At 37.6% G+C, this 12,771-nt stretch overlaps 1 protein-coding gene across 4 annotated transcripts in view; it reads right to left on the bottom strand.

Moving 5' to 3' along the window:
- The window catches only part of LOC139960659 (protein kinase C-like), a 153,685-nt gene that overhangs the window by 16,006 nt on the left and 124,908 nt on the right, over nt 1-12,771 (bottom strand). For all 4 annotated transcript variants that reach the window (XM_071959205.1, XM_071959207.1, XM_071959204.1 and 1 more), the window contains 5 exons: nt 8,838-8,984; nt 6,618-6,883; nt 4,790-4,991; nt 2,847-2,927; nt 508-615 (listed from right to left, as the gene is read on the bottom strand). In XM_071959205.1, the coding sequence (XP_071815306.1) occupies nt 508-615; nt 2,847-2,927; nt 4,790-4,991; nt 6,618-6,883; nt 8,838-8,984 (804 nt within the window). The remainder of the gene's footprint in view (nt 1-507; nt 616-2,846; nt 2,928-4,789; nt 4,992-6,617; nt 6,884-8,837; nt 8,985-12,771) is intronic.

Raw genomic sequence — 12,771 nt, 5'->3', positions numbered from 1 at the left:
GGTCTACAAATTAGGTCTATGTGCAAGGTTGTGGTACTTACAAAGTGAGGCTGTGATTTTACTGTGAGGCTGAAAAAGAGCGATTCACTTTCCTCATACACACTACCCCCTCCCTACCCCCCCCCCATGTCTGTCTGTCTCCATACTGTGGCACATGTTGAACAATACAACATCCCTTTAAAGCAAAGTATCACAATCATTTTACATTCAATATATCAATCTTCACTGTTGTCATCAACCTACACTGACTTCCCTATATATATGTGTCAATGACAGAAACTAATAAAATCCCTCCATCCTTAAATGTCAACTTGGCGGTCGCATCTGGAAAACACCTCATGACCGACAGGAAGATATCTTCCCTTCGAAACAGAAATATCCGTCAACGACGCGACGTATTTCTACCCCAAAGAATCTATTCAAGGGTCGTAAAGGTTTACAAGGTGCGTTGATTTACACGATTCTTTTTATTTTAATTTGTCATCTCCTCTGGATGGATATACTTACCCCTTTGCAAATGTTGACAGCCTCTTTAGACATAGATTTAGGATAAGAAACATTATACTCCATAATAGAATGGAAAAGCTCGTCTTCGTCGTCACCATCGAACGGAGGCTACAGGAGATGAGAAAAGGAAAGAGAAAATACATCTTATGACATTTGGCGATAAGGAGATGGCAGTAAATCTTGATAAACCAATGGAGTCAGTCTATTATAACCAGACATGATACTGGGGCACCTTGTTTACTTATATAGCAAGTGCCTGATGTAACCATCACTTGCTGATATCACTAGCTGCTATATATACATGATACTGGGGCACCTTGTTTACTTATATAGCAAGTGCCTAATGTAACCATCACTTAATGCTATCACTAGCTGCTATATATATACATTTAGATTATTTTTTTGGCATCTAGACATTTGGTATTGACAGACCTGTCAAAACTTAACAATCTAATGTGTTTTTTTGTATTATTTCTTTCTTCTTTGACAGGTGCATTAGCTTTTATGTGATCCTGTAGAGTTGCAAGTGAACATTAAAATCATGTAGTCTGTGGTTTTACTCTCAGTGTGTGTAGAAGGACCAAATGGATGTAAGTATCCAAGGTAACAAATAGGTTACCATGTATCAACCAAGGTAATTCAACCCTATAAACCAAATGGGATGTGTATGTCATTGTGTTGGAATCCATATGGGGTGTTGTCTCAACCCTACTCCAGTTCAACAGGGCTTAATTTCAAAAGACAGGATACATAGGCTCAAACAAGCAAACACCTGATTTTAAAGATGATTTATTTACAAACTCTTGACCATCTGGTGTGCAGCACAAGACTGAACATGTTGCTGAAGAGGTCTGCACACTTAGCTATATCACATGTTCACTATCCACCAATCAGAGTAGATTAAAGCTAATTTACATATCACTAAGTGTGATAACCAATCATGTACGACTTTCACACCCAGACCTATGAAAGAAATCAGTCAAAGGTCAACATACAATGGTCTGCATACAATTTGCATATAATCACTCAAGTTGTTCATCTCTGTGAAGTATTGCTACACAGCAATATTATACTAGACAGACAAAATTGGTCACACATCCTAAAAGTTGAAGAGTCGGTTATGCAGCGAACCGCATATCATTTCCATTAATCAGAAATATAGTTTTAATTTATTTGACTCTCCCAATGTCACACAAATTCCCCCCTTTTTGTAAGAATAAAAATAAAAAGTATTTCTTGAAACTTTGCTAAAAACATTTATAGTTAAAATTCCAAATTTTTAGGGCAATACTTTTGACCTCATAAAATTTACATCTGTTACCTTGAATTTAAATTTTTGCAGAAAAGAATATTAAAACAGCAGAAAAAGAGAGAAATAATAAAATTATAATTTCTGTATAATATTTCAATATGTTTGAAACAAATGTTAAGGTCTACAAGAAAGATTGAATTGCGAAGGTGATTCTTCACGTAGAAGTCTAGTCGACGCCAAGAATTTCACGAGAAAAAGAACTATTATACCAAATAACTGGTGAAAAATTGAACTGAAACCAGTAGTTATCTATTTGTTATATCAATTTAAATTAATGTACTTATGCCAAATAATTCAAGCAAAAACATTGTAAGATAGATTCAGTTGAAAAGGATTCTTTTAATAACAAACTTGAACATCATTTTTTTTTATCATAAGAGCCACAAAACTTGCCATTGCAGCTTGACCAAAGGTAACATATGACCGAACATTAGAGGCCGAGGGTCTGTGGATAGCGTAATGGGTTAAGTCAGAATGGACAAAATATCGGAACAGTTAAGTTTCTCAAGTTTCTCTCCTAAAAACAACTACTTTTTATGCACAACCTTTGACGACATTGGAACATACAAAATTTGTTGTGTGGATACAGGGTGCTTAGAAGTGAGGGCTGATTAAAATATTTATTCCTAGCCAGAGTTTACCCTGATGTTCCACAATTACAGAGTAGTTACACGTACCAGATTGATCACTTTCCATTTGGAAGTGCAAGACATTACTTGACCAAACTTGTTATTTTTTCTATTTTCTTTCATTTTATTATGACAAAACTTTCTAAAAATTGTCCAGACACAATTAAACACGCAAACACACACAAAAAATATTTCTACACACCAGGAAACCTCCAGCCCAACTGACTTTAACAGACAACATATCCTGTTGTTTTACAACTCCATAGAAATTTGATCGTAGTTCACGTTTTGAGTATTGCATGCTATCGTTAGATTTATCGATAATTCTGACGACAACAGCACCAAAAAAAGTGGGTCTCAAGCTGACATCTAGGAAGAAAGCAGAGAGTATTCATTACCTGTCCGGCCAGCATTTCATAGAGCAGTACGCCATATGCCCACCAGTCAACGGCCTTGCTGTAAGGTTGGTATGCAACAATCTAAATAGAGAGAGAAATGGTAACCATAGTAACAAGCATTATATCATTTTCCATGTGACCTGAATTAACGAAAAATGTAAAAAAAAAAAGGTCTCTCCTTTTTAACCTTCGAATTTTAACCTTCAGATCATTTTCTGCAATATGCCATCGGCGATATAAATTACATTAAAAATATATTTTAATGAAAAGAGGGAGATTACAAAAGCACTGAGAAGAGAAATTACAACAAAAAAAGGTTTTTTAAACTATTATGACATAATTATTATGACACAAAAAGTAGGTTTGGGTGAGTTACTTGTCCAAGCTTCAAGCGAGACTAGCTCATGAAAAAGTATGAAGGTTTATGATACCATCTTGCAGTTTTATTCATCTACAGTTCCATTCACAGAGATTAAACTGGCTGGACATAATTACGAGACACAAATTAAATTGTGGAGAAGGGGTTTGTTGCTGTCACATTACCTGTTACATGACCAGGCCTGAGTGGTGGTGGGGGGGGGGCCTCCATGAAGGGATCGGCTTTAATGTGGCAGAAAATATCTAACCCCATTGGGTGATATCTAATTTTGGTGTTTTTATTTTTTATTTTGGTTCACTTATCCAAATAGTTGTTTGTCTAGCCATCCAGTAATACCATTGCTCTAAAAATATACTCTAAAAAATTATTTCTTATTATTATGTTCTTTGTGTTTAAAATGGAATGCAACATTGTTTACAATGCAGTAAAAGAAACTACAAACTAAGATTATACAGCCAAAGGCCTTAAATGCATCAGTGAATGTATTAATCAACCAACAGCAGCCTCACAACTGGTTAATGGCCTTCCAGATGCCTGACACGTCCCTCAAAAATTTACTGATCTGACGTCAAATTGTCCAAGGTTTAGGGAACATTCACAAATTTAGTCTTCAAAAAGTCCTGCCTAGGGTATGCTATCCTTGTCATATATGTATATAACATGCCATATTTAAAGTGTGAAGAACCTTTTATTTTATAGATTTCCTACCACAAAGTTGTAAGCAAAAGTATAATAATTACTGGTATTGAGATAATTTTCAAAAATTACACAGGGGTGTTAAGACCCCAAATTACTCGCAATGAAAGTTCATACTTCAAACTCTCATAGGGTCGCTTAAAACAGCAAATTGTCTGGTCAACAATACCCACTAGATGAACAAATGACTTTGTTATGGGTTTAAGTTTCCTCAAATTTTATAACATACTTGACAGTCATGTGAAGGATTTACATATTTTATTTAATGCAGTAAAAGCTGTTCACAATGATTTTTTTTTGTTGGTCGGGGGGAGGGGAGGGGATGGAGGGGGATGCAAACTTCATCATTTACTTCTCTATGTAGCCTGTGCTTCAATTTCTTGAACTAACAGCTGTGATATTGTTTGTTCACCAGACCCACCTCTTATTGTTAAACTTTACTCCTTTCATCCACACAAGGTACTCGAGGGAACTGCCTGTATTTGGTTGTCATGTTGGGCAATTTGACCATTCCTGCCTAGTATTTTCCCTCAATTGAACTGCTTTGTGATTAAATTAAGACATTCTCTTTTTTCTGACTTAAAATTAGTAAATATTTCATTCTGTCTGGAATTTTTTTTGTCACCCAGCCACATTTTTCGTGTAAAAACATTGATCTCAAAAGCAAAACAAAAATTTTAATACACTTTAAACTATTTCAATTGCACTTAATTTGAAATAATAAACAGAGCCAAGAGAATTTAGTGTGGGATGATATATTTATGGGAAATTTACCAATAACCACTGCCCCCCCCCCCAAAAAAAAGAAAAAAAGTTGCTGTTCTTCACATCTCCAAGTAAGAACTGATTCCGATAGCCGAGATCTTACCTCCGGTGCAATATAGTCCGGAGTACCACAGAATGTTTTAGTTGTCGAGCCATCGATCATACCCTCCTTGCACATTCCAAAGTCGGCTATTTTGATGTGACCTTCAGCGTCCAGGAGAACATTGTCCAGCTTCAGGTCACGGTAGATGACTCCTTGATGGTGAAGGTAGAATAGACCTATAGCAATTTCAGCAGCGTAGAAACTGGAGACAGAATCGAGAGAGGAGTTAATAGACATCACCTATCTAATAATAAACAACGACCACCTATCTAATAATAAATAACACTAATGAGTCCACAGTACAGGGCCCCTACATAGATGCTAGTGTAAACTGTACACCCCACATGGGTTCTCCTGTACACCTACACTGATACACGTACACTGATACTCCTGTACACCCACACTGATGCTACTGTACACCCACATCCATACTACTGTACACCCACACTGTTACTACTGTACACCCCATTGATACTCCTGCACACCTACACTGATACTACTGTACACCCACATCCATACTGCTGTACACCCACACAGATACTACTGTACACCCCGCTGATACTCCTGTACACCTACACTGATACTACTGCACACCCACACTGATACTACTGTACACCCACACAGATACTACTGTATACCCCACTGATACCCCTGTACAGCTACACTGATACTACTGTACACCCACATCCATACTGCTGTACACCCACACTGATACTATTGTACACCCACACAGATACTACTGTACACCCCGCTGATACTCCTGTACACCTACACTGATACTACTGTACACCCACATCCATACTGCTGTACACCCACATCCATACTGCTGTACACCCACACTGATACTACTGTACACCCACACATCCACACAGATACTACTGTACACCCCGCTGATACTCCTGTACACCCACACTGATACTACTGTACACCCACATCCATACTGCTGTACACCCACACTGATACTACTGTACACCCACACAGATACTACTGTACACCCACAATGATACTACTGTACACCCACACAGATACTACTGTACACCCCGCTGATACTCCTGTACACCCACACAGATACTACTGTACACCCACATCCATACTGCTGTACACCCACACTGATACTACTGTACACCCACACTGATACTACTGTACACCCACACTGATACTACTGTACACCCACACAGATACTACTGTACACCCCGCTGATAATCCTGTACACCCACACAGATACTACTGTACACCCACACTGATACTACTGTACACCCACATCCTATTTACTGTACACCCACACTGATACTACTGTACACCCCGCTGATACTCCTGTACACCCACACTGATACTACTGTACACCCACATCCATACTGCTGTACACCCACACTGATACTACTGTACACCCACACAGATACTACTGTACACCCCGCTGATACTCCTGTACACCCACACTGATACTACTGTACACCCACATCCTATTTACTGTACACCTACACTGAAGCTACGGCAACTTCAAGAGATACTAGCATGCTATGCATGCTCCTACATAGATCTACACTGACTACACCCACATGGACAACATCTAACTACACAAATACTACCATACACATACATGGTTAATACACCTACACTGATACTACCTTCCACCTACGTGAATATGTTACTATAACTATAAAGTGCACCTACATCAACACTACTGTATACCTACACTCCATCGTACCGTACACCTACATTGGTACTACTGTACACCTACACTCCATCCTACCGTACACCTACATGGGTACTACTATACACCTACATTGATCCTACCATACACCTACGCAGGTTACTGCCGTACACTTACACAGCTAATGGTTCCTTGAACTTGCCAACTTTCTGAATTTGGAACATGAGATCTCCTCCGTTGACAAACTCCATGACAAAGTAGAGACGATCCATGGTTTGGAAACAAGAGTGGAGTTGAGTGAGAAACGGTGGCTTGCTCTGAAGTGCTAGGACTCTCTTCTCTGTCATGGTACATTCTACATCATCATCTTGTATGATCACATCTTTCTTTAGAACTTTGATTGCGTAAAGATCTGGGCTGCCTTTCTTCTCTGCCAGCATTACCTACAGGCAAGATAGAAAATATTTAGGATAAATGAATCTGCTCACAAATGTAAAGGGACATGAGACGGGACGGGGAGGGGGACGGGAAGGGGAGGGGATGCTGAACAAGAATAAAGAGAGAGAGACAGGCTGGAAGTGATGCAGGGAGAGAAAGCAAAGAAACCTAAAATCATATCATTTATAAAATGCCCCCCCATTTGTTCGATAAATGCCCCCACCCCCCACCTTCATAAATAATCATTCCATTGTAAACTCCTTCTGTTAAAAAAACTTGATGGACAGATGAACCTTCCAGGTGGTAAAACACCTGGGGGAATAGAAAGTTTATGGATTTAGAGATTGACAAGATTTTCATTATGAATCCAAGAAAATCTCAAGTTTGTATTCAATAGTATCGCCTTCAATTTTTATGTCCTAATATGGCTATCAATTAATGAATCATCATTTTCGGGGAAAGAAATATTTACATTTCAAATGGGGATTATTGCATTTCTCTCAAGTCTTCTCGCCAACACAAAAAGTGGAGAATATTATTGAATAAAGCAATTTTCTTGATTTTCAAGGTTGCTTGTATTTTCTCTTAACGTTTTATAAATCGCTATAAAATTTACTACAGCTTATTTCCCTGAAAGGTCTTTTTTCTGCTAGATTAGTTTTAAGATATCTATAAAGTGTAAACTTTGGCAATGAAATGTTTCAAAGAGAGAAATTATCAGCTATGGAGGCTTCTTTCTTTGTTAATTCTAAAAATATTTTGGGCAACCTTACCGAGGCCGAGAGAAAAAGACACGCTGCAAATCTGAAAATTATCAGCTACTTAATCAGCTTTTTGTGATTTAACGACCAGTGCTGTGGTCGAGTGTATTTAAGGAGATATTTTTGGTAATAGGCATTACGAACGCTAACAACTCGGAGCAGCTGTGAGTTTGATCCCCGGCCGGCTTTCCGAGAGATGTGTTATGAGACAAGTCGTAGTTATTCTGTACGAGGTTAGTCTTCCAGAGGGTAACATGCAAATCCAAGAAGAGTTGAGAACAGGGAATTGGATAGCCAACTGTCCGGAAGTATATATTTAAGGATGACTATTAAAGTCACAATTTTAAGTCTTGTTATGTCATAGTCCAAGAAAAAAGGAAACATTTTGAGTGATGGCAAGGTTTTCACAGCTATTATGGTATTCAAGACCCTTTTTAAGATATATTATATCTCTGGAATGCTCCTAGCTTTAATGCTTAAATTGAAGATGAGGTCGGCCTCCTCGGGGCAGGACTTAAAATGTTTAATTGTTAATCTTATCTCAATCAAACTTTCTCAACCAAATGATGTGATATTAACTTTTATATAAACAACAGAACACCCTTGAATGGCATTGAACACCATCTGCCTTTGACAAATTTGTATACACACACTGTAAACATTCTGTTTGAGGCTCTAAACTTCTTATCTGTGTCACTTCTTATCTGTGGTGAGTTTGCAAAGTGTTGCATCTGAGGAACTGACCTAACAGGTCTTTGTGTTAAGCCTCAGCAGTCTCGCTTTAATTTACAAGCCTCAGCTGTTCTTTATAATTAAAACTGTTTTATAATATTTGCAACCTGCACTGTTACCAGTGTCTTTAAGCAGTCTACAAACATATCAAAATTAATTTGGTTCCTAAAGTGTTACAAGCCCTTTGTTTTTTTTCTCCCTCAAATATGCATGTGGGTGATTTTTAAATATGAAAGATGGTCAAAAACAATACAAATGCTTTGTAAAATTACGCTCTGTGAAAACTTAAAACTTGGTCGTCTGGTCAAGAAGGAGGATCAGTAATCTGAAAACCGTCCACTGTTTTTGAATCAGCAAGCACAAATCAGACATGGCATGGATAAAAGGCATTGGGTTTGCACTTGTAAATGGAAAGCAATAAACTGTTTGAAATCAGCAAACGATACAAAATAAAACTTCCTCTCACTTTTCCGAAACTACCTTTGCCGAGAACGGCAATGAAGTTGAAGTCGCTGACTCTGACCACATCTGCTGGTTTGTAAGACGGCAGATTATCCGGTTTACTCGGTTTTGCGGCTCTCGGTTCATCTTGCTGTTGTTGAATGGCCTGTCTCTGTGGATGATAAGTTTTCAAAAGATCTCCAAATTAAATCTTGACATGAAATCAGAATCTTTTCTCAGCATTATTAACTGAAAGGAAAATTATAAAATTATAACATATAAAATTAAGGAAAATGACCCCCAAAACCTACTTATACTACATCTCAAATTATGTTTGGTAAGAAATAACTTACAGACTCTGGAAAGGAATTAAGCCTGTTATAATAGTTAGCTTTATCAGTTTTGTGAAATTTTCTCAAGACAGATTACTACAATGAACTAACTAGCTTGTGACTTTCTAAAGACAGGGTAGAATGGAGAATGTACAGTACTTCAACATGCGAAATGTACAGAGTACGTCAGTGCGACTCAAGCTGGACCGTGCACAGCACTTTGTGCTTCTGTACAGGTTCCACACACATCATGATACAATCCATGTTTATCACCCACATGCCTGATCAAAGCATGATGAACAGTCATAGGCGTAGGAGGCGGGGGGGGGGCTGGGGGGGCTGCAGCCCCCCCAACCAAACATTTTTGTGAAAATTCGGGCAATATGCTGAGAATTTTTTGGGCACCTACTGAAAGAATAATAATTTGCAATGTGTTTTTCAATGGTTAAACTGATATTATTATCATCATTATTATTGTAACGACTTTCCCAAATCATTCTAACCAATATGGAAGGGTAATAACACGGCAAATGATTGTATGTTATTGGCATGCAATGTAATAACCGATGCATGCCTATATGATATGCACGTTAACATGTCGAACGCGCGCGGAGCGCGTTAAAAATTTTGGTTATATTTTCGGGCAAGTGGTTACAGCCCCCCCCCCCCCAAATCAAGTTGGGCTCCTACGCCTATGTGAACAGTGGTTGAACATCGGGGTCAAAGTCATGCATTGCTTGGACGAGACGACCGATTCTCTCACCGTTAAAATCGGTGGAATCTACCTCTCAGATCAGGTACTCTTAGATTGCAGCTGGTCGCACTGATTCTGCCGACATCTAATGTGCTTGAATGTACAGTATGCATAGGGTTATAAACTTTGTCGCACATTAATGTATCAACCTCAAATGCTGAAAAGGTTTCATATACAGAAAAGAACATTTTTGCATTCAGAGTTTTGAAAGCCTCGGGTTGAATCGATTTAATAATCGCCGCCAAATTATTGACTGAGCAATGCAAACTTAATCAGCAGATCTGCCTAAAGAGTTATAAAAACTCAACGATGCTTCAAGCAGCTTCTAGAGATAATTCACCAGTTTTTTTTTAAATTTTGGGGGGTTCTTTCGAACCTACAGAGTACTACTACTAAAAAAAAAACAATCAATATCACTAAAGACAAAACCGCCCAACCATTCCATCGAATGAAGGTTAACGAACAAGCCGCTAATCAATTTGATTGGATCCTAAACAATTCTTTGCTAAAACCATTACTTTCCATTATAGTTAGTATTTTTAAAGACTATTAAAACTCAAACTGGAACTATTCCACAATTTTGATGGAACCCTTCATATGAAAAAATGACACAATGTTAATATTTAAGCTAAATAAACTATAGAGGTTTGTTAATATGGGAGCGTTTAGTTTGCAACAGCTAGTATCATAAACACAGAGAGAGGATCGAGAAAAAGTAATCAAACTCTGATTCAAGCAGCTGAGATTTCGAGATGAAGCTGACGACCAGATTATTATTAGTTCCCTTCGAGTGCGTAAGAGTTTAAAAGTAAATTCTCCGACACTTTTCAAGTCTGGGTATAAACATAGCCATCTTTCAAAGTCCAGACCAATCAGTTTGGATACCGATATCAAGTTAAGCCTTTAAGGGCGACTTAAATCAAATCTTGTCCTCCACCACAAACTTCCGAAGCCACTATCAATACAGACTGCCACTCAATAGTCCGATTAAATGGTTTCTCCCTCAGTAGCAGAGAAGAGGAAGAGCGAAATGGAGAAATACGGAAATTGACTTTGACGGTTCTGTCCTCTCTTATCAGCTTGTAATGGGTTTTTGGCCAGATGCGATACATTCCTGTGAATCGTAGGTGTTGCATTTATATCAACCTATCTTTATGCATCTGTAAATCCGATCCAAAAAAAGAAATTTAACATTCTACCTGTACTGATGGATTATCACTTTATTTGTTGGAAATGGAAAACCAAGGAGGGGGGGGGGGGAAGTAGGAATGAGAGAAATTTTTTAGAATCCCAAACTTAATTTGAAAATAAAAGCAGACAAAATTTGGGCTTTTTTTGCAATAACGAATCTTTAAACAATCCTGAATCGATAATGTAGCTCAAATTCTAGACTTTTGCAAAGTTGTATTCAATCAAAAGCATGATTTTATATTTCTAAGTTGTTGAACCTGTATTTTTTTGGAAATATTTACATACATGCACCAGAAAGATGAAACCCTGAGGAATGTTATTCAATCAATGCCTACAGACGATTGACATTTAGTTGCTCACATTCTGTTTATATGTTAAACATCATAAATGATGAAGCCCATGAATTTTAAGTTTACTTAATTATAACAGTGACTTTGAATATTTCTTGCTACAAACCCATAAATCAATTTGAAATTGAGACTGGTTGAATTGATGGAAGTCGGATTAAGGTGGCTATAATTCTAAATTGGTCCTTTGCATTCTCTTCATTGACAGTATATTCCAAATTATCATAATCTTAAATTTTATAAGACAATTAATAACTAATTAATTAATATAAAATTAACTTCAATAAGGAATTTGACATGACATCTGCTTAGATCGTCCTCCACTTAAAAACACTTGATTGAAATCATTTGCATGCTTTCACTGGAGCATAGGATAATTCCAACGGTTTCCTAGGATTTCTATAATTTTCTCCAAATAATCACACTTTGATGGTTTCCTCACGTGAGATAGATTTCACATTTAAACTAAATCGATATAAAATCCTTCAACTGGAACAGAATCGTCGTCTTAATCAGTCTACAATATTGCTCCAAATTTCTCGCAATTCTCGTTCTCCACTGTGAAACTCTCTTTTTTTTAATTTTTTCCCCTCCTATATAATCATTTCGTTTTGGTCTTAGAGGTGTTTCAGGTCATTATTAGTATCAGTATCAAGCAATTTTTGCACGTTCTGAATGAGAAAAAAAGAAAAAAGGAGGAAAAAAGAAAAATTCCAAACCTTTTCTTGAATTTTATGCAATTTTAACTGTTTTGCAGGAGACAATTAAAAGACAATTTGAAGGACATCAACCATATCTATGACCATTCATTATTTCAAATGGACCAACATTAAAACTGACAGAAGAATAACTGTCCACCGATCTCATCGCGACAAATTTGTTGTAGCCGTAAAGTCAAACTTTTAAAACCTTGTATCCAGCCGGGAAATCCAATCCACCGATGCATTTAAGAACTTTGCCATAAAAAATAGCAAAGAAATATTTATGGCGCAAAATTTCATCTACCTCTACCGAAAAAATAAAATAACAGGGTTATAAACTTCCAGATGCAGCTAAAATGCACTACATCTTTTGTGGGGAACAATAATTTACACATCACTGGACCCTAGGGCTGTCCTTCCATAATTGGAAAGTGAGGCCATAGATGAAACAACCGGTAGAGAATAATTTCTCACTTCTCTCGCATACATACTGTACTCTCGCGAGCAGCGTACGATGAACTGGCGGCAGAGTTTGTTTCCGACAGACGGATGGATATCCATACGTTCACTGTCGCCCTCGTGTGAATTTTCTCGTTGTGGTTTTAATAAATAACCGTAATTCATTCCGAGGTGT

Source organism: Apostichopus japonicus, chromosome 19 (genome assembly GCF_037975245.1).
Source record: "Apostichopus japonicus isolate 1M-3 chromosome 19, ASM3797524v1, whole genome shotgun sequence".
NCBI classification, from domain to species: Eukaryota; Metazoa; Echinodermata; class Holothuroidea; order Aspidochirotida; family Stichopodidae; genus Apostichopus; species Apostichopus japonicus.
This window is presented reverse-complemented; position numbering and strand designations above follow the sequence as displayed.